General features: G+C 40.9%; 3 protein-coding genes and 1 long non-coding RNA gene across 5 annotated transcripts in view; 2 read left to right on the top strand and 2 right to left on the bottom strand.

Moving 5' to 3' along the window:
• The first annotated feature begins 6,294 nt into the window (after positions 1 to 6,294).
• Positions 6,295 to 23,188, top strand: part of LOC5510866 (ribosome biogenesis protein bop1-B) — a 50,325-nt gene continuing 33,431 nt past the window's right edge. For both annotated transcript variants that reach the window (XM_048720795.1, XM_048720794.1), the window contains exons 1-4: positions 6,295 to 6,512; positions 7,397 to 7,555; positions 18,416 to 18,667; positions 19,026 to 19,136. In XM_048720795.1, coding sequence (XP_048576752.1) covers positions 6,459 to 6,512; positions 7,397 to 7,555; positions 18,416 to 18,667; positions 19,026 to 19,136 — 576 coding nt within the window. In that variant the 5' untranslated portion in view covers positions 6,295 to 6,458. The remainder of the gene's footprint in view (positions 6,513 to 7,396; positions 7,556 to 18,415; positions 18,668 to 19,025; positions 19,137 to 23,188) is intronic.
• On the top strand, positions 8,932 to 11,723 carry LOC125559023. The gene has a single exon (XM_048720796.1). It carries the CDS (start codon positions 8,984 to 8,986, stop codon positions 10,460 to 10,462), a length of 1,479 nt encoding a protein of 492 aa, XP_048576753.1. The 5' UTR covers positions 8,932 to 8,983; the 3' UTR covers positions 10,463 to 11,723.
• On the bottom strand, positions 10,992 to 12,930 carry LOC125559024. The gene has a single exon (XM_048720797.1). The coding sequence runs from the start codon at positions 12,821 to 12,823 to the stop codon at positions 11,846 to 11,848; it is 978 nt and encodes a 325-aa protein (XP_048576754.1). The 5' UTR covers positions 12,824 to 12,930; the 3' UTR covers positions 10,992 to 11,845.
• On the bottom strand, positions 15,002 to 17,125 carry LOC125559026. Its single transcript, XR_007306272.1, has 2 exons — positions 16,963 to 17,125; positions 15,002 to 15,081 (listed from the first exon to the last, which is right to left on the bottom strand). It is a non-coding gene; the product is annotated as an uncharacterized LOC125559026 (long non-coding RNA).

Below are 23,188 nucleotides of genomic sequence, written 5' to 3'. Positions count from 1 at the left end.
ACTTCAGTACCCTCGTAACTTCTGTTACTTTTGTAACTTCAGTACCCTCGTAACTTCAGTACCCTCGTAACTTCTGTACCCTCGTAATTTCTGTACCCTCGTAACTTCTGTACCCTCGTCACTTCTGTACCCTCGTAATTTCTGTACCCTCGTAACTTCTGTACCCTCGTCACTTCTGTACCCTCGTAATTTCTGTACCCTCGTAATTTCTGTACCCTCGTAACTTCTGTACTCTTGTACTCTCGTAACTTCTGTACTCTCATAACTTCTGTACCCTCGTAACCTCAGTACTCTCATAACTTCTGTACCCTCGTAACTTCTGTACTCTCGTAACTTCTGTACTCTCATAAATTCTGTACCCTCGTAACTTCAGTACTCTTATAACTTCAGTACCCTCGTGACTTCTGTACTCTCATAACTTCAGTACCCTCGTGACTTCTGTACCCTCGTAATTTCTGTACCCTCGTAATTTCTTTACCCTCGTAATTTCTGTACCCTCGTAACTTCTGTACCCTCGTAACTTCAGTACTCTCGTAACTTCTGTACTCTCATAACTTTTGTACCCTCGTAGCTTCAGTACCCTCGTAACTTCTGTACTCTCATAACTTCTGTACCCTCGTAACTGCAGTACTCTCATAACTTCTGTACCCTCGTAGCTTCTGTACCCTCGTAACTTCAGTACCCTCGTAACTTCAGTACCCTCGTGACTTCTGTACTCTCATAACTTCAGTACCCTCGTGACTTCTGTACCCTCGTAATTACTGTACTCTTGTAACTTCTGTACTCTTGTAACTTCTGTACTCTTGTAACTTCTGTACTCTCGTAACTTCTGTTCCCGCGTAACTTCTGTTCCCTCGTAACTTCTGTACTCTCGTAACTTCTGTACCCTCGTAACTTTTGTTCCCGCGTAACTTCTGTTCCCTCGTAACTTCTGTACTCTTGGAACTTCAGTACCCTCGTAACTTCTGTACCCTCGTAACTTCAGTACCCTCGTAACTGTTACTTTCGTAACTATTGCAGGCGCGTACAGGCCGCCAAAAAATGGGTCATTTCTTATAAAGGAATCTTCAAATACTGTGTTTTTTCCATATGATACCATATGACTGCGCCTGTTCTGTACCCTCGTAACTACTGTTTTGTGGATTTTAAAGGTCTAAATCTACTTCTACCTCTTGTTTAAGGGGTTTTTAGTTTAGAATTTTAGTTTTGAAATCATGGAACTTCAAACACTGGTCATCCTTATAAACACGAACGTGCGCTATAAAAGGGACTTGCCCAGGATAATTTGTCATTCCCGCTAGACCTTTGTCAAGTGCAGAGCTTCGTAAATAACGAAAGAGCTCGTAAAATCACTTTTTACAACGGCTTATTCACCCCCTGGGGTAGGGAAAGAATTGTCAAATACGCCCCATACATATACTGCAATTTTGTCCCGAAGAGGGGGGCCTCCCCTGGCTATGCCCCTGTTTTACTGTGCTTATAGGCAATAGTACTTGTATACCCATACGGACTTCATTGGTTAAATAATAAAAAGTGCAAGTCCTTGACTTGACTTGCCACAAGGGCACTCTTTGTGCCTCTGTTAAATTAAACCTTCTTCTCTTTTTTCGTCTTATCCCCATGCAGGGTGCTTTTTAGGCACCCAAGGATGCATAGGATTTTTTTTGCATGCAGGAATTTTTTTTTACCAACCCCCCTCTATATGGTCGGCTCCTAAACTTACTGACGCTAGCTCTAAAATGATTGACACCTCGACTCGCGCAATCAGAGCTTCTCGGCCAAATGAACGCAGCATAAAACGTTCAACTCAAGCCCTCCCTCATCCTTCCCTCTCCCTAGCGCTCAACTCCAGACCACCAGACCACCCCTGTACTGCCTCATTTTGGGTATCCCTCCCGGGTTGTAAAAACAGACTTTCGCAAACGTGCTATTTACTTTGCTGGCTTTGAAAGAATATCTTGTGCATTAGGATTTTGAACATAAGAGCGAGGCGAGAGATTGCTTTTCGCTTTGCGAGTGTTCCATCCTAGGATATTGGTGACCCTGTCCAAATGTTGGTGTCTTGACAGAACCCATCGCGCTGTTCGCCCGTGTATCATTGCTACCCTGTAATTGCGATTATTCTCAAATCCCGCTGATCCCAAATGGTGGAGAAGTATTCTGTCTTGGACTCAAGGATAGCTTTTTAGGCTTTCTCTTTTAAGGTTGGTGGACCTGACCTTGCTTGAAATTAAGTTCCAGGGACCCAAGAGTTCTGTTGGCTGTTATTTCACCAATGTAAGTGTTCCACTTGAGATCTTTTATTAAATTAATAATAACTAAATACTTGCAACTGTCAACTGTTCCATGAAGAGTGTAGTCATGGAGCACGATTTCCCTTTTCCATATTACCCTGAAGACTTCACACTTAGCTGGTTTAAAACTCATTTACCAATCCCTTTCCCACTATTCTATGTTGTACAGATTATCTTGGGGCCTCCCAGGGCAATCCTTAGAGTTGATTGTGAGCAACATTGCTGTGTCATCTGCAAACAGGTGGACATTTGATGACACGTATAATTGAAGATCGTTGATATAAATATAAGAAACAGGGCTGGTCCAATAACCGACCTCTGAGGAACCCTGGAGAGCACTCGAGCACTGGGAGGTATGAGGACTCAGCTCCATCAACAATGTTCCCTGCCCCGAAGGAAAGCTTTTGCAACCACAGCGGAGTATTGCCCCTTTATCAAAGGCCTTAGACAAGTCCATCACAAACACGTCGGTCTGCTTCCGGGCTTTAAGGTTTGAGTGGGGAGCAGTTGTTAACTCGAGAAGTAGGGTCTCGCAAGATCTGCCTGACCTAAATCCGTGTTGCAAAGTATATAGTATGTCTTCCATGTCTACATGTTTCATAAGATTACTTGAGATCACATGTTCCATAAGCACCGTAGTAGTTTAGAAAGCAATTTAAGTTTCAGTGAAACTTTATTTCAATCCATGTTTTCATGGTTTAGTTTGAAAAATGGTAAAGAATGATGTCATCTACATTTTTGTGGGGGAGAGTTAAGCAGGAAGGCTCTGTTTAAACTCAAGATGTTCGTGTATTAGTAAGGTTAAGAACGCAATAAAAAGTCCCCCCCCCTGGGGTGGGAGAGGGTTGATCGTCTGCAACATCAATTTTAACCTTCCTCTTGGGTGTCGTCAACAGAAATTCTTACCCCTAAGAGATAGCAGGGTGTGGTAGAAGGAATTTCATTAGTAAAAGCTAGCAAAATTGGAAAACCCACCAACATCCTCATAAGGAAAAGCAGTTGGTAGAATGTTTATACACTAAGAAAAAGCAGAATCGGAAAAATCTTTTACTAGGGTGCAGAAGTTACGAGAGTACAGAAGTTACGAGAGTACTGAAGTTACGAGAGTACTGAAGTTACGAGAGTACTGAAGTTACGAGGGCACAGAAGTTACGAGAGTACTGAAGTTACGAGGGCACAGAAGTTACGAGGGCACAGAAGTTACTAGAGTAGAGAAGTTACGAGAGTACTGAAGTTACGAGAGTACTGAAGTTACGAGAGTACTGAAGTTACGAGGGCACAGAAGTTACGAGAGTACAGAAGTTACGAGAGTACTGAAGTTACGAGAGTACTGAAGTTACGAGGGCACAGAAGTTACGAGAGTACTGAAGTTACGAGGGCACAGAAGTTACGAGGGCACAGAAGTTACGAGAGTAGAGAAGTTACGAGAGTACTGAAGTTACGAGAGTACTGAAGTTACGAGGGCACAGAAGTTACGAGAGTACTGAAGTTACGAGGGCACAGAAGTTACGAGGGCACAGAAGTTACGAGAGTAGAGAAGTTACGAGAGTACTGAAGTTACGAGAGTACTGAAGTTACGAGAGTACTGAAGTTACGAGGGCACAGAAGTTACGAGAGTACAGAAGTTACGAGAGTACTGAAGTTACGAGAGTACTGAAGTTACGAGGGCACAGAAGTTACGAGAGTACTGAAGTTACGAGGGCACAGAAGTTACGAGGGCACAGAAGTTACGAGAGTAGAGAAGTTACGAGAGTACTGAAGTTACGAGAGTACTGAAGTTACGAGGGCACAGAAGTTACGAGAGTACTGAAGTTACGAGGGCACAGAAATTACGAGGGCACAGAAGTTACGAGGGTACAGAAGTTACGAGGGTAATGAAGTTACGAGGGTACTGAAGTTACGAGGGTATAGAAGTTACGAGGGTACAGAAGTTATGATAGTGCAGAAGTTACGAGGGTACAGAAGTTACGAGAGTAGAGAAGTTACGAGAGTACTGAAGTTACGAGAGTACTGAAGTTACGAGGGCACAGAAGTTACGAGAGTACTGAAGTTACGAGAGTACTGAAGTTACGAGGGCACAGAAGTTACGAGAGTACTGAAGTTACGAGGGCACAGAAGTTACGAGAGTACTGAAGTTACGAGGGTACAGAAGTTCCAAGAGTACTGAAGTTACGAGAGTACAGAAGTTACGAGGGTACAGAAGTTACGAGGGTAGTGAAGTTACGAGAGTACAGAAGTTACGAGGGTACTGAAGTTAGGGAGTGTTCATTATTTATGGCCGAGGGGGGGGGGTCGGTATTCAGAGCCACTCCACTTGAGTTTTCTGTACAACCCCCCTTTGTCAACATCAAACTTTGTTGACCCCCCCAGGAGAAACCCAAAAACTTTATTGACCCCCCTTCTTCTCTTTAAAAATCCCAAAAACTACATTTATAACACGAAATATAGATACATACAGTATAAACAAATCAAGCATTAAAAAACAACCTAGAAATAATATTTCTTATTGTAATAAGTCAAATGTGGCCTTGTGGCGTTTTGAAACAGTAAATAATATGTATCTATACCTATGTCTATCTTTGCATGCCATATCGCTAGTCCATATCACGCAGGACAATTTTATATTTTACTGCATGGGACTGTCCTTATAAAGGATAAAATCGTCCTATGCCCTTGGTCTGATAGATCTCACAGATCTGGTACTCGCGGGGTGCCCAAAGCAAAGGTATCCGAGTCAGACTTTTTACACATTGAAATTATCTAATATCCTGCCGTTCTAGATTCCTAGTATATTTTATAAATGCATATATTTTAGTTTTTTTTTATTGATCCTATAGATCAAGCTTAAATGAGCTGCTACCGAGTAATAAATATTGTTGAATTTGTCATTTGTGGGAAAGCGTTCACGGCTCAACAGCAGTAAATATAGCCTGAATATGTTATTGGCAACGCTAGGAAACAGCTTTTCTTGCATTTTAAATTACTCATTTCAATAATAATAAAAAAAAAATGTTTCCTACTTTTAAGGGATGAAACTTTTTTATGACCCCCCCCCCCATCGACGTACCCAAAACTTTTTTAGCCCCCCCCCCCTCCTATGTGGAAACCGACCCCCCCCTCGGCCAAAAATTATGAACACTCCCTTACTAGAGTACAGAAGTTGCGAGGGTACAGAAGTTGCGAGGGTACAGAAGTTGCGAGGGTACAGAAGTTGCGAGGGTACAGAAGTTACGAGAGTAGAGAAGATACGAGAGTAGAGAAGTTACGAGAGTAGAGAAGATACGAGAGTAGAGAAGTTACGAGAGTAGAGAAGATACGAGAGTAGAGAAGTTACGAGAGTAGAGAAGATACGAGAGTACAGAAGTTACGAGAGTAGAGAAGATACGAGAGTAGAGAAGTTACGAGAGTAGAGAAGATACGAGAGTACAGAAATTACGAGAGTAGAGAAGATACGAGAGTAGAGAAGTTACGAGAGTAGAGAAGTTACGAGAGTAGAGAAGTTACGAGAGTAGAGAAGATACGAGAGTAGAGAAGTTACGAGAGTAGAGAAGTTACGAGAGTAGAGAAGATACGAGAGTACAGAAGTTACGAGGGTACAGAAGTTACGAGGGCACAGAAGTTACGAGAGTACTGAAGTTACGAGAGTACTGAAGTTACGAGAGTAGAGAAGATACGAGAGTAGAGAAGATACGAGGGTACTGAAGTTACGAGAGTAGAGAAGTTACGAGAGTACTGAAGTTACGAGAGTAGAGAAGTTACGAGAGTAGAGAAGATACGAGACGTGTGAAGTGTGCGCTTTTGTAGGGCGACAACGATCAACTGTCTTAGAAACTAGACAATTTCAGGTGAAGTAGTCTCAGTGTACGTCGGACATTCAGGTGCCAATGAATAAAAAGAGTTTCGATACACTTCGCGTATCATATGTGAAGTAACTACCCGCAGATCGAGGGCTGTCGGTACAATATAATAGACCATATATGAAGTACCTACCAAGGGAAGAGCGGAGTCTGGGCCTAGTGTACCCACATGGCGGCCAAAGTTTAGGGCAATATCTATTGATTTTGTGATCTTTCTATTCTCGTGGTATCATTTTTCATGCAAAAGCAGCCCTTACTATCCTGATCTGTTACTAGCCTTTCTTAGGTTTAAATATTGAATTATAAGATGCCAAAGCGTGCGTTAGAGCCCGCGAAGAGCTTGGCGAGACAGCTGTTAGAGGTAAAGGATTTTGCGTGTTGTTTGTGCTGTTATGATTCCATTTTTCGTCCCAAACTGTTATCATAGACTCCTGTAGAACTGACGAAAGGTAATATATCTACTTAGTGTTAGTCTCAGGCAAACTACTCCACAGCTGTCAATCCAACTTGGACAGAAATCTTGCGAAATACAGTCTTTATGTGAAAAAACAAACAAACACAGCAACAACGAGGCTAATGCGGATGAATACAGAGAATGTATAAACATTCTCACAAAGATTAGGCTGGGGATGAGGACCAAAATCTTGTGACACCCGCCTAATGCGGGTGAGTTGGTAGCTACTCATCCTCTATACAATGTTATTCTCTAGATCGTTACAGGAATAATGTAAGAAAAACTTTTGCATTAAACCAAGACTAAAATGTCTCTCCATGGCGAAGTGTCGATGATAATAATCGATAGCTGTTAAGTTCTTTCATTGACAAGTGATGGCAGTTTCAGTTAATTTAAGGATCTTAGGCATGCGCTTGCTGTGAGGCGCGATACTGTGGCCACCTTGACAGTTTTGTAAGGGGAGAAACTGCCTGATGACAAGAACTTCACTAGACAACCAGCGTGGACATCAAAACCTCCATCCTACAGATTAATTGATCAGATAGTTTGAAGTTTGTGTTATCGAAAATGTGTTTCTCACAAGCCAACATAACATACTTCTCCTTAGTGGCCATGGTAACACATGTCGCACTGTTAACCCAAATATCAGTGGTTAACAGAACAAGAGTTTGCACAATTGAAAAACGAGTTGCCTCATCAACTTCCCTCACACATGTGAAGAACTTGTTTTGTCAGCAAAAAGTCATTAATTTAAAGATATTTAACGTTTGTTTTTCAATGTTATTTTGCAGAATTCTAGTGACTTGTTTCTGCCAGAGGACAACAAAAACAGAGCTGAGGAAGGCGACAATGATGAAGATGATACGGATAGCGAGGAGAGTGAATACTCTGGCCTAGATGATGATGATGACGATGATGATTCAAGCGAAGTTGATGATTTACCTGAATCTGTAAGTCACAGTATTGCCAAGTACCATTTTTTTTATTTATTGTGGTTTTAATGTAAGTGCTAGTTTCATCATAACTTAACTGGTTTAATTATAGTTAATCTAGTTTGAATATCATTATAAAAATGGATTTTTATTTTTGGGGATTCATAGCCTTTGTTATGCAGTTTATTGTGTGGGTAGTAACCAAAGTGTACAGTGTTAAGACCACATTGCTGAATAATGAAACTCAACACAACGCTTGATTACTCGGATAAATAACAGCTCGCTGACGACAAAATCAAAATTTGTAGATTTTTACGGTAAACTTCAGAAAACTAGCATTAACCGAAAGCTTGAAAAAGATCATTTTTCCCCCCTAAACTTCAACATAAAGATCTCCTTGTTTGTTACCCATAAAAACAGACATTATCAAGGAAGAGCATAGCCCATGAACCAAAAAACAAAAGCTGCTAATATATAGATTTAGGCACTGCCTAAAAGCGGAGCCAGCATGCAATCAACTTAAGGCATATTATAATACCTATATATGTATGTATATATGTAATGTGTGAGTGAAGCTGTTCATAGAAAAGTGCTTGATGCACAGGTGTAGAGTGGAATATGTGGGTATGTATATTTTTATTGTTGTTTAACCCGGAAAAATTTGTTGGGTGTATATGGAGGTATCATCCAATAGGGAGCATTGAAGAATTGAAAATGAATTATAGTTTTTTTTACAGTAAAATGGGTGCTTTTTTATTTTCTTTAACATTTAAAACCATATCAGCACACAATGCGTTTCTATACATTAGCATATCGTTTTTGCCAGTGAATGTGCTCCTTACTTGCCTACACTGTCCAAATTCCTTCCTTTCACATTGCACTACTACTAGGTTTTCTTGATTTTTATAATTTTCTATCAGTTGAAGGGTAATAAAAGTTATTTGGTAGAAATTACAAATATTGGATAAACGGTTTTATCAACCTTCTTTACTGTTTTTTTTGGCTAATACTCTTTGAATTGACACTTTGTCTTGGGTGGATCGTACAAAACACTGACCCTCGATGAGGAGGTCCATGGACCCACTAGACCCCCATATTGAAGCATCATGGTTTCAAGGGTATGTACACCTGGTATTTTTGTGTTAAAACATAAAATAGGGCTTGGTGTGGCATAACAAAAAGATGCAGTTTGTTAAAAAAAAGTTAGCTATATTTTCATTTCACATCACTTCCATGTACAGTGCTAAATTATCTTTGAAATAATTGCATGAAAGGTCAAATGGTACATTGTTGTTGATTTTTGCAAATATCATCTTAGATTCCTAAGTATTGAGCTGTATTCTTGACTTTCACCCACGTGACACCGCACTTGACAACAGTTGCTATCCGCCATTACTGTGCCCCTCAAGCGTAAACAAACAGAGATATATAGTACTTTTACTCAATATGGTTCATTGTATAGTGGTTGGATGTGCTTCTAAAAGCGGAAAAAGTCGTGTTAGCTTTCATACAATACCCAAGATTGTATCAAATCAAGGAGAAGAGCACGAAGAACTCACTAGAGAGAGAAGAAGGCGCTGGATTTCAGCAATAAGTCGAGGCGATATAGAGACGAAGAGAATCCTCGACAGTGAACGAGTATGTGGGTTACATTTTGTGACTGGAAAAGCTGCAGCCTCTTGGGATAGATATCACATCGACTGGGTGCCAACTCTAAACCTTGGAAAGCCACAAGCGAAGCAGCCTACAGTAGATAAACAAAAAGAAGAAGCGAGTTTGAAGGCTGAAAGGGCCAAGGAGCGCAGGAAGAGAAGCATCGAGCGTCAACAAATCGAAGCAGCTAAGAAGAGAAAAGAGCTGGAACAAACTGGTCTGACTGTGCAAAACATAGATTTTGCTATTGCTAGCACATCTACTGAAGATGTTTCAGGCCTAGACGCTCATTCTGACGAAGCTTGTGGCAGTACAAGTTATGAATATTTTGACGGCGACGAGACAGAGAAGGGAATTCAAACAGTCGTCCACGAAATGATTGATCGTTCCACTTCAACGGAGGACTTTGAAGTAGTTTCTGAAGGCAGGAGAAATAGAGGAATGCAGACTCAAGAATTCAATTATTTGTTTAAGAACTCTGTATATCAAGCTCCAGATAAAGACTTCTTCCAATCTCCAGATAAAGTTCGTTTTTACACTGGATTGTCTTCGTTTGATATACTAATGGTAGTGTTTGAACATGTAAGCCCGTACGTATCACGACGATCAGATTTAACCAGCTTGAACAGCTTTCAAGAATTTATCATTGTTTTGATGAAGTTACGGTTAAATGTACCATTTCAAGACTTCGCATACCGTTTTGAGGTGTCCTTAACAAGTGTGTCAAGGATATTCACCTCATGGATACATGCAATGGACTCGAGGCTGTCTTGCTTCATTCATTGGCCTGCAAGGGAACAGCTGTGGAAAACTATGCCAATGTGTTTTCAGTACACCTTTGGTCGTAAGGTTACTGTAATAATTGATTGTTTCGAAGTTTTTATTGAGAAACCAACAAACCTTATGGCCAGAGCTCAGACCTTTTCTTCATATAAGAACCACAACACTGTTAAGATTTTGATTGGAATCACACCCCAAGGCACTATCTCATTTGTTTCTGAGGCTTGGGGAGGAAGAACATCAGATAAATTTCTGACTGAGAACTGTGGAATCCTAGAAAAATTGATACCAGGAGATACTATAATGGCAGATAGAGGATTTACAATTTCTGAGAGTGTTGGTTTGAAGCAAGGAAAGCTAGTGATTCCTGCATTCACCAAAGGAAAAGCTCAGCTGCACCCAGTAGATGTAGAGCGTTCAAGAGGCATAGCGAATGTGAGGATCCATGTGGAGCGAGTGATAGGTCTACTACGAAGGAAATATACTATATAAGAAGGAACACTCCCCACTAAATTCTTGAGTTGTGACCAGAACGGTCCCACAGAAAACCAGGTACCCACAATAGACCGTATTCTAAGAGTTTGTTCAGCCCTTGTAAATTTTTGCCCATCAATAGTACCATTTGATTAGCTAGTTTAAATGAATTGTTATTGTTTTCTAAGACAATACCCTGGTGGAAATCTTTCCCAGAATCCTAGTAGATATTGGATCTTTAATCATCCTATCAAGATCCTGTGGGACTCTAAGACTTTGGTAAATCCTAATCCTGGACAGAATCCTGTTTGGGATCCCGATAGAATCTTACAGGATCCTGGAAAATATTTTCACAAGGGGAGTGCAAGAATTATGTACTAGACTAAAGATCAACCACTTACCTCTGGCCAAAATACCTAAATCCATTTTTGGACTACTTGATTACTTTCAGCATATACATTGTTGCTATTGTAAATAATTATTGATATTTATTAATAGAGTGGTTTTCATTAACCTATTAATACATTCTGAGGTAATATACCTTAGATCCATTTGTGTTCTTTTATTTGTACAGCTACTCACCATACTTTATATCAAAGGTTAATGTAAATCATTCTAACTAAAGCAATAGCACTGAAACTGTGAAACAAGGACTAACTAAAAAGTACAAATAGTACTAATTAAGCAATAGAAAACAAAGGATTTTGCTACTATTTGTCTCTATAGTTAATAGTAGACATATTTTAGTTATTTCATGGTTTAAGTGTTATCGCGCTATTGGACAAAATTATTTAGCTGCTTATCAGGTGATCTAAAACAGCAAAGATATATGTTATGTTAACAAAAAGTTTTTTTTGTAAACAAGTGTTAATCATTTAAAAATCTATGATGTAAATGCATGTCTAAGTTGGCAAATAACAAACTCATAGTGACTGGTTTTAAACTAAAAAGCAACAACAAGATTGTTGAATTTTTGAATCAAATATTATTTATATATCTAAAGTCATCTTGCACATTGTCAATATAATATTAAGAACAGGAACAAAATAATTTCAATATTTAGCAAAATTATTTCAAAACATGACAATATTGCTTAAATTCATATCTCTGGTAAATTCTATGGCAAATTATTGTAAATTTTATGTATCATTGTGAATGATTTCACATTATTTTACACCAATGGACATGCAAATATGTTTTGTTATTTACAAAATTCAGTGATTTTTACTGCATTTAGATTGAAAACAATTTAACTGCAAAATAAAAAGGATTAAATATTGCAGAATAGTGCTAATTAAGGATAGTAAACAACAGATCGCACTATTTAGTATTACTAGACAGGTTTTGTGGATAGCTCAATGGCTGCATTGTTTGCACTCTAATTACAAAATTTATCAAGAATTAGAAGGATGGAAACATGCTAATTGTCTCATCTTTGAGACATGATAATAAGTGTGAGCGCATTTTGGGAATGTCAAAAGTAAAGTGACTTGGATTAGTAGCAAAAGCTAAACATGTGGCAAATGCAATTGAAAAAACCCCACAGTCACTACCATTGCTCTGTTGCTGGACGGGTACAAAATCTAAACTAATCAAACTTCCACCTAGGAGGTCATTGGTTTGTTCCTCTATTTCTTGACTTATAACATCATGATATAAACTATCATACAGGTGAACATATCCAGGTGGACAGCCCAGTGAGCTAACACAGACCCAGTGATCACTTCCAGTGTGTAGAATCTGAATAAATTCACTAGACACTACATCAAAGTTTCTGACTCTTCCAAGAGTTGGTCGTTGTAAGCCCTCAATTGCTGGGTTAACTTCTTTTATCAGGACTTGAGCATATTGGATAATGTCACTAGTAAGCCATCCAGCAGGATCACTAATGATGTCATAATCTGCATTGTTTAAATTAGCCAGAATAGCATACTTGTTAACAGAACCAGAACTAGTTGACACTTTTGTAATTTCTATTTCATCTTCACTATCATTATCATCATCATCTGATAAGTTTGATGTTGTTGCAGGTGATTTAGGATTTGTAATAGGTGTTGTAGAAGTAGAAGTGGTAGGTTTATCACAAGGCATTGTGTTGCCCTTTTTTCCTCGGCAGATATTACATAGCCATGTTGTCTTGGAATTGTTAGGCATTCTTTTCAACCCCAAGCATTTCAGATGGAAGAAATTTCCATTGCTGCAGTTTACATTGTGGCACTCAATGAGTCTATCAGTCATGGTTGCCTTTTCATTACAGATACAAATTGTAGTTTTTAACATAGCAGCCTGGTTTACCTGAGATGGTGCAACTTTAGCCTTTGCCCGTTTTTTGAGCTGTGGTAGTTTACAGCAGTGAGGGCAGTACCATTGCTTTGGCATTTTCACATTATGTAAAGAAAGGCATTTAGTATGGAATTGTCCATATGGACAGTCAGCATTGGTACAGGATACAATGTCATCATTAGGCTGTCCCCTACAAAAACATATGACATTATCAATGAATTTGCTTTCAGGTAGATCACACCGTCTGGTGTACCATCTTCCAAGCATTTCTGGAAGAATGCAAATTCTCCAAAATGTTTCGATCTTTTTCATAACACCGCTTGAGTGGGATGGGTCAGGGTTGATTCGATCACATAAAACATGTGAGTTCCCATCAGAATCAATGGCAAAAACAACAAAGTCACAATACTTTCGATCAGGCAATGTAAATAGCTGCTGCTGTACCTGATAGTAATAGTTGTGGGATTTCTTTAACTTTAATACTCCATTCACATTTTCGAGGCATGCAAGAGCTTGCTTTCAGGCTGTATTCGTTGAAGTTACCATTTGTGACGGAAATGGGGCATTTAACTTCCCCGCAGCCCAATCCACAGCAGTCACACGATATTAGAAAATCTGGTGTAGCATGTATAAAAGGAAAGTCTTTGTTTATGAAAAGTCCACATCTTTTAATTTGAAAGTTGGTGTGTAGCGATTTCATGTGGTGTTCATAACTTTTGATAGCTTGTTCCTTGTATTTACAACCATGTTTGGTTGCCTTGTTGTTTATTTTGAATAGATGCGGATAGCAGATAGACTGAATTAGATTTTGAGAAGGCTGTGCAAGATTTCCATGGAACACAGCACCACAGACAGAGGCTCCAATTCTGCCAGCACGATGCCTAAAAAATCCTGGACTTTTAGCTTGAGTGCGCGTGTCCTGTTCGACGATGTCAATCTCTTCGTCTGAAATGTTTATCTTAACTTCTAAACATTTCCGTAAAAGTTCGGGGTATTTCAGATCTAAATTACTTGATTCGTAAAGATCTGTTAAAACTGGAATGTTTCTGCTTTTTTGAAATAAATTGATTGGCATATGGGTCGATCAAACTTAATATTGAAGCTTTTGTTTCACACTGATTCAGCTTTTCGTAAAACTCCGACACATCCTCCGCTGAAACGCTAGGGGTCGTGATCTTGTTCGTTGCGTCTCCAACAGTTCGAGATTGAGAATATTCATTAAAAGATTCAATGTTATCGTCAAGTTTTTCTTTTAACTTTTTAGCAGAAGAAAAATCGATTTCTTTTGCCCTAGCATAGGTCACATTACTTACATAAGTTGGAAGGAGCCATGAGCATTTTACTTGCGTACAAGCCAGCTTTCCGTTGATTCGAGTCCAGCATTCGATATAAAATAAGACACTGGCAATGTGTGAACACGATTCCGCTAGTCCTGCCTTACAGCCCAGGCAATGAGCGGAGAAAATTCTTCCATCCTTTCCTGTAATGAGCCAGATATCGACGAGAGGATCATTCATTCGTTGAGAATGGCGAACTTTGGCTACGACTACATACTTGTCAGAAACAATTCTTCCCTTCACGGACGCTACAAACCTAGAAACCACTTGGTTGTATGCTTCAAGACTTTTATAGTTCTTGAACTGGTCGTTAGTATAATGACTTGTTTCCAAAACCAAGAAACTAAACAAGTCCGACTGCTCTATTGGCGGTAAACACTCAGGATTCAGTTCTTCATCGGGAATAGTAGCTAGATCGATGCCGATTTTTTCAATTTTCTGGATGTAACGATTCTTTATATTACCCTCTAGTGATGTAGCATATTTCGACAATACTGGTACTGACATTTGCGGGTCTAAAAAATCACTTTTTGACGAGAAAATTAGAAAACACTACAGAAATGACATTACTTTACATACATTTCCTTACTGCTGAGGGGCACAGTAATGGCGGACATGGTAATTGGATATGGCTGTGACGTCACGTGAAAGTTACCTATTCATATCAGCTATTTGAAAAGTAGATTGCTCACAAAACCCTGTGCAGTTAATTAGTTAAAATTGAAACTATTTTTTTTACTAGAAAACCCATTTAGTCCATTTGCAATAAGGGCCAATGTTTGGACAGTGTTTTGTACCAGCAACATCGTCAAAGGGTGATTGAAATAAACCACTCTAACTAGTTTTCAAAGTTTCTGACTACTTTTAGTTTATTTTATTAGCCTGGTTCATTTTTTTATAACAAGTTTTCATTTTTAACTATTATCTATCTTTTTTGTTACTTAGCTGTATTAATGAATACATCCTGCCCTAGCATCATGCCTTTAAAGCTGGCAGCTTGCTTGAGTTGGGATTCGCCTGAAAAAAATTGGAGAACAGTGACAAAAAGTACGGAAAAATACTAAAGATATAAATGTTATGCTGCACAAAACCTAATTGGTAAACCTAAAATTAAAAATAATTCCAAGTAACCTTTAAAATAGAACCTTGAACAGAAAATTAATATATGAAGTCTGTTTTTTAGGGGCTAATGAGCCAGAAGTTGAATTGTCTTTTGACCTTTTTCTTAGGAAAAGCTGTAGAGAAAAACTATCGAACTAAATGCATCCAACAAAAAGCTGTCTTTTAGTTTTCTATGAAAATTGAAGAGATGGGAGTTTTGAGATGGTGTATGAAAATGTTGAGCTGGGGTATTCAAGATATCTTTCTGTGAAAACGAATCATATGCAGGGGAACTGTGTAGGTACCATACCGATCACGAACATAGGGACATTGTTCGCCAAACTTTCGCAAACAACATTCGCGAAATTCGCTAACAGTGTTAGCGAAATTTGCGAACGATGTTCGCAAAATTTGCGAACGCTGATTACGAAATTTGCGAACAACGTTCGCGAAATTTGCGAACGACGTTCGCGAACTTTGCGAACATATAGACTGTTCGCGAACAGATTCAAAATAAACGGTTTGACGAATGGTAACGTGTGATCCAGGGCTTAATAACAGCTAGAAAAGCGAGAAGCCATTTATTTGACAAAGACTTGTATTAGACAGAGAATTAGTTTGGGCAATGAATGCCAATCGCTTGATATTCCTTGAAGATTTTCGAATGTGTGTTAACTGCTAGCGAATACTTTTAAACGGCGGGAAGCCATTTATTTGACAAAGCAGAGACTTGTACTAAACACGGGAGAATTAGTTTGAGGAGGGAATGCCGATCGCTTGATATTCTTCGAAGATTGTCGAATGTGTGTTAACAGCTAGCGAATACTTTGAAAAGCTGGAAGACATTTATTTGACAAAGCAAAGACTTGTACTAAACACGGGAAAAATAGTTTGAGGAGGGAATGCCGATCGCTTGATTTTCCTCAAAGATTTTCGAAATGTGTGAAAACTGCTAGGGTAGACTTAATAACAACGGGAAGCCATTATTTGACAAAGACATGCAATAAACACAGAATTAGTTTGAGGAAGGAATGCCGACCGCTTGATATTATTCGAAGATTTTGGAATGTGCGTTAACTGCTAGCGAATACTTTTGAACACTGGGAAGCCATTTATTTGACAAAGAACTTGTATTAAACACGGGAGAATTAGTTTGGGAAAAGAATGCCGATCGCTTGATATTCTTCAAAGATTTTCGAAATGTGTGAAAACTGCTAGCGAAGACTTAATAACAGCCGGAAGCCATTTATTTGACAAATACATGTAATAAACACATGAGAATTAGTTTGAGAAAGAAATGCTGATCCCTTGATATTTTTTGAAGATTTTCGAATGTGTGAAAACTGCTAGCGAAGACTTTTGAACAGTAGGGAAGCCATTATTTGATAAAGCAAAGACTTGTACTAAACACGGGAGAATTTGTTTGAGGAGGGAATACCGATCACTTGATATTATTCGAAGATTTTCGATTGTGTGAAAACTGCTAGCCAATCCTTTTGAACACTGGGAAGCCATTTATTTGACAAAGACTTGTATTAGACACGGGAGAATAAGTTTGGGGAAAGAATGCCGATCACTTGATATTCTTCGAAGATTTTCGAATCCAATGACCAATCCAACAATCAATCATTACAACAATCAATCGACACTTTCTATCCTTTTCATGGGATAATGTTTGAACAAACTAGCTGAATTATTAGTTAGGAACTAGTTATAATAAAACATCAACATCGAAATATATCAGCATGAGAGTTTTTCATAGCTCAGACGAAGGTTTTAAATTGACGTCTTACTTACCTTCTTTTTCCAAACCCATCCTTTGTCCTTCCATCCATCGTTTGTACGTCATTTTAATATAAAAGTGTTAAGATGTGTCGAATTTCTTTCTTGGCTTTAGCCACGACGAAAATAATGCAAAAACTTTATCAATCCACGGTGTCGGCCGCGAGTTAGAAGAGCAAAACGCGGGAAAAATTAGACGCAGGGTTCCCATGAGTGTAAATACAAAAACACTAAAAACTAAATAATTGTAGGTTTTGATGCAACTTTCAGGGTTTTATTAAGTATGTAGCATTCTCGGATAGTGCTAAAATATATTCTTGTATAATTATTTCACTGAGGTGGCGTTTTGCTAAGTTATTGCAAATTGTGCTGACTCCACGGGCAGGCGGGCAGGCGGGTGACACCACAGGGTACCCGCGCAATGACCATAAAATAGCATGCATATTTATGTATCATAGCCTGCATTTTTATGTATAATAGCATGCAAATTTATGTAGCATAGCCTGCATTTGTATGTATAATAGCATGCATATTTATGTATCATAGCATGCATATTTATGTACATAGCATGCATGTTTATGTATCATAGCCTGCATATTTGTGTATCATAGCATGCATATTTGTGTATCATAGCCTGCATATTTATGTATCTTAGCATGCATATTTATATATCATAGCATGCATATTTATGTCTCATAGCATGCATAATGTATCATAGCCTACATATTTATGTATAATAGCCTGCATATTTAGCATAATGTATCATAGCCTGCATATTTATGTATAATAGCCTGCATATTTATGTATCATAGCATGCATATTTATGTATAATAGCCTGCATATTTATGTATCATAGCATGCATATTTATGTATCATAGCATGCATATTTATGTATCATAGCATGCATATTTATGTATCATAGCCTGCATATTTATGTATCATAGCATGCATATTTATGTATCATAGCATGCATATTTATGTATCATAGCCTGCATATTTATGTATTATAGCCTGCATATTTATGTATTATAGCATGCATATTTATGTATCATAGAATGCATATTTATGTATAATAGCCTGCATATTTATGTATAATAGCCTGCATATTTATGTATAATAGCATGCATATTTATGTATCATACTGTAGCATGCATATTTATGTATCTTAGCATGCATATTTATGTATCATAGCATGCATATTTATGTATCATAGCATGCATAATGTATCATAGCCTGCATATTTATGTATCATAGCCTGCATATTTATGTATCATAGCCTGCATATTTATGTATAATAGCATGCATTTTTATGTATCATAGCCTGGTTCATAAATAGGTAGGTTCCCACACAGGTGTTTACTGTACCTTATTATTATTCTTGGATTTGTGATGTTTTATTGTTACTGAATGTGCAGTTTACAGTAAGTTTGGAAAGGTGAAGGTGCAAAGGCATATTTCTTTATTTCAGGATGACAGCCATGGTGAAGAGGACGATGATGATGTGGAGGAGGACGAAGATAACATTGATGAAGATGATGATGATGATGCCAATAAGGATAGCAAAGAAAATAACATTGAACATGACAAAAATGATGACCAGAAAAAAAATATGGAGAGAGGTAAAAAGCCTTCTAAAGTCAATACACCAAATATTATCAAGGATAACAAGCTGAGAGAAGCAGAAAAAGATGTTGATGATACAGAAACCTCAGATGAGGAAGTGAGTATGATAATTTTTTATTCCCATTGTAAGCAAGAACAAGATAATGCCACTGCTTGATTTTCTTGGGCTTTTTAATAGACCATTCCAGCTATAAGCAATCACCATGGAAACCTACCTCAACTACCGGCATGCAGCGCATGCTTCTTTGATGTAAGCTTAAAATAGCGTGCACTACATTCTGGTAGTTGAGGTAGGTTTCTTTGGTTATGCGCACACAAACTTATAGCTGGAATGGCCTATTCTTACTTGTTTTGCATTTGCCCTTGCTCTTGCAACCCACTGAGGACCAAGCTTAAAGGAGGAAAATGCAATTGGAAAGTGGAACCTTCTACAGTACAATGTTCTTCTGTTGTAGGATGCCCGCAATACAGTTGGCAATATCCCGGTGGAATGGTACAATGAATATCCGCACATCGGCTATGATCTGACTGGCAAAAAGATCATGAAACCTGCTACAGGGGATGAGGTACGTATGGGTAACTCAGTGACAAAGGCTTGATGTTTCAAGTATATGCATATGTCATGAGCACCTTGTTGTCAGTACTTTGTAATGAGCACCCTGTTGTCAGTACCTTGTCATGAGCACCCTGTTGTCAGCACCTTGTCATGAGCACCCTGTTTTCAGCACCTTGTCATGAGCACCCTGTTGTCAGCGCCTTGTAATGAGCACCCTGTTGTCAGCGCCTTGTCACAGCACCCTGTTGTCAGTACCTTGTCACAGCACCCTGTTGTCAGCACCTTGTCATGAGCACCCTGTTGCCAGTACCTTGTCATGAGCACCCTGTTGTCAGCACCTTGTCATGAGCACCCTGTTTTCAGCACCTTGTCATGAGCACCCTGTTGTCAGCGCCTTGTAATGAGCACCCTGTTGTCAGCGCCTTGTCACAGCACCCTGTTGTCAGCACCTTGTCATGAGCACCCTGTTGTCAGCACCTTATCATGAGCACCCTGTTGTCAGCACCTTGTCACAGCACCCTGTTGTCAGCGCCTTGTAATGAGCACCCTGTTGTCAGCACCTTGTCACAGCACCCTTTTGTCAGCACCTTGTCATGAGCACCCGGTTGTCAGCACCTTATCATGAGCACCCTGTTGTCAGCACCTTGTCACAGCACCCTGTTGTCAGTACCTTGTCAGAGCACCCTGTTGTCAGCACCTTGTCATGAGCACCCTGTTGTCAGCACCTTATCATGAGCACCCTGTTGTCAGCACCTTGTCACAGCACCCTGTTGTCAGTACCTTGTCATGAGCACCCTGTTGTCAGCACCTTGTCATGAGTACCCTGTTGTCAGCACCTTGTCACAGCACCCTGTTGTCAGCACCTTTTCATGAGCACCCTGTTGTCAGCACCTTGTCACAGCACCCTGTTGTCAGCACCTTTTCATGAGCACCCTGTTGTCAGTACCTTGTCATGAGCACCCTGTTGTCAGTACCTTGCCATGAGCACCCTGTCGTCAGTACCTTGTCACAGCACCCTATTGTCAGTACCTTGTCAGAGCACCCTGTTGTCAGCACCTTGTCACAAGCACCCTATTGTCAGTACCTTATCATGAGCACCCTGTTGTCAGCACCTTGTCACGAGCACCCTATTGTCAGTACCTTATCATGAGCACCCTGTTGTCAACACCTTGTCATGAGCACCCTGTCGTCAGTGTCATGAGCACCCTGTCGTAAGTACCTTGTCATGAGCACCCTGTTGTCAGCACCTTGTCACGAGCACCCTATTGTCAGCACCTTGTCACAGCTCCCTGTTGTCAGCACCTTGTCACGAGCACCCTATTGTCAGTACCTTATCATGAGCACCCTGTTGTCAGCACCTTGTCATGAGCACCCTGTTGTCAGTACCTTGTCATGAACACCCTGTTGTCAGTACCTTGTCATGAGCACCCTGTTGTCAGCACCTTATCATGAGCACCCTGTTGTCAGCACCTTGTCACAGCACCCTGTTGTCAGTACCTTGTCAGAGCACCCTGTTTTCAGTACCTTGTCACAGCACCCTGTTGTCAGTACCTTGTCATGAGCACCCTGTTGTCAGCACCTTGTCATGAGCACCCTGCATCAGTACCTTATCATGAGCACCCTGTTGTCAGTACCTTGTCACAGCACCCTGTTGTCAGTACCTTGTCATGAGCACCCTGTTGTCAGTACCTTTTCACAGCACCCTGTTGTCAGCACCTTGTCATGAGCACCCTGTTGCCAGTACCTTGTCAGAGCACCCTGTTGTCAGTACCTTGTCACAGCACCCTGTTGTCAGTACCTTGTCATGAGCACCCTGTTGTCAGTACCTTGTCATGAGCAACCTGTTGTCAGTACCTTGTCAGACACCCTGTTGTCAGCACCTTGTCATGAGCACCCTGTCGTCAGTACCTTATCATGAGCACCCTGTTGTCAGTACCTTGTCAGAGCACCCTGTTGTCAGCACCTTGTTATGAGCACCCTGTTGTCAGCACCTTGTCATGAGCACCCTGTTGTCAGCACCTTGTCATAGCACCCTGTTGTCAGTACCTTGTCATGAGCACCCTGTTGTCAGCACCTTCTCATGAGCACCCTGTTGTCAGCACCCTGTTGTCAGCACCTTGTCATGAGCACCCTGTTGTCAGCACCTTGTCATGAGCACCCTGTTGTCAGCACCTTGTCATGAGCACCCTGTTGTCAGCACCTTGTCATGAGCACCCTGTTGTCAGCACCTTGTCATGAGCACCCTGTTGTCAGCACCTTGTCAGAGCACCCTGTTGTCAGCACCTTGTCACAGCACCCTGTTGTCAGCACCTTGTCATGAGCACCCTGTTGTCAGCACCTTGTCATGAGCACCCTGTCGTCAGTACCTTATCATGAGCACCCTGTTGTCAGTACCTTGTCACAGCACCCTGTTGTCAGCACCTTGTCATGAGCACCCTGTCGTCAGTACCTTATCATGAGCACCCTGTTGTCAGTACCTTGTCACAGCACCCTGTTGTCAGTACCTTGTCATGAGTACCCTGTTGTCAGCACCTTGTCATGAGCACCCTGTTGTCAGTACCTTGTCACAGCACCCTGTTGTCAGTACCTTGTCATGAGCACCCTGTTGTCAGCACCTTGTCAGAGCACCCTTTCGTCAGTACCTTGTCATGAGCACCCTGTTGTCAGCACCTTCTCATGAGCACCCTGTTGTCAGCACCTTGTCATGAGCACCCTGTTGTCAGCACCTTGTCATGAGCACCCTGTTGTCAGCACCTTGTCACAGCACCCTGTTGTCAGTACCTTGTCACAGCACCCTATTGTCAGTACCTTGTCATGAGCACCCTGTTGTCAGTACCTTGTCATGAGCACCCTGTTGTCAGTACCTTGTCACAGCACCCTGTCGTCAGTACCTTGTCACAGCACCCTGTTGTCAGTACCTTGTCATGAGCACCCTGTCGTCAGTACCTTGTCACAGCACCCTGTCGTCAGTACCTTGTCACAGCACCCTGTTGTCAGTACCTTGTCAGAGCACCCTGTTGTCAGCACCTTGTCACAGCACCCTGTTGTCAGCACCTTGTCATGAGCACCCTGTTGTCAGCACCTTGTCATGAGCACCCTGTCGTCAGTACCTTGTCATGAGCACCCTGTCGTCAGTACCTTATCATGAGCACCCTGTTGTCAGCACCTTGTCATGAGCACCCTGTCGTCAGTACCTTATCATGAGCACCCTGTTGTCAGCACCTTGTCATGAGCACCCTGTTGTCAGCACCTTGTCATGAGCACCCTGTTGTCAGCACCTTGTCATGAGCACCCTGTTGTCAGCACCTTGTCATGAGCACCCTGTTGTCAGCACCTTGTCACAGCACCCTGTTGTCAGTAACTTGTCAGAGCACCCTGTTGTCAGTACCTTGTCACAGCTCCCTGTCGTCAGTACCTTGTCACAGCACCCTGTTGTCAGTACCTTGTCATGAGCACCCTGTCGTCAGTACCTTGTCACAGCACCCTGTCGTCAGTACCTTGTCACAGCACCCTGTTGTCAGTACCTTGTCAGAGCACCCTGTCGTCAGTACCTTATCATGAGCACCCTGTTGTCAGTACCTTGTCACAGCACCCTGTTGTCAGTACCTTGTCATGAGTACCCTGTTGTCAGCACCTTGTCATGAGCACCCTGTTGTCAGTACCTTGTCACAGCACCCTGTTGTCAGTACCTTGTCATGAGCACCCTGTCGTAAGTACCTTGTCATGAGCACCCTGTTGTCAGCACCTTCTCATGAGTACCCTGTTGTCAGCACCTTGTCAGAGCACCCTGTCGTCAGTACCTTGTCATTAGCACCCTGTTGTCAGCACCTTCTCATGAGCACCCTGTTGTCAGCACCCTGTTGTCAGCACCTTGTCATGAGCACCCTGTTGTCAGCACCTTGTCATGAGCACCCTGTTGTCAGCACCTTGTCACAGCACCCTGTTGTCAGTACCTTGTCACAGCACCCTGTTGTCAGCACCTTGTCATGAGCACCCTATTGTCAGTACCTTGTCATGAGCACCCTGTTGTCAGTACCTTGTCATGAGCACCCTGTTGTCAGT

This window comes from Nematostella vectensis, chromosome 13, assembly GCF_932526225.1.
Source record: "Nematostella vectensis chromosome 13, jaNemVect1.1, whole genome shotgun sequence".
NCBI classification, from domain to species: Eukaryota; Metazoa; Cnidaria; class Anthozoa; order Actiniaria; family Edwardsiidae; genus Nematostella; species Nematostella vectensis.
Note: the sequence above shows the minus strand (reverse complement) of the source record. Positions and strands in the feature narration are given on the sequence as shown.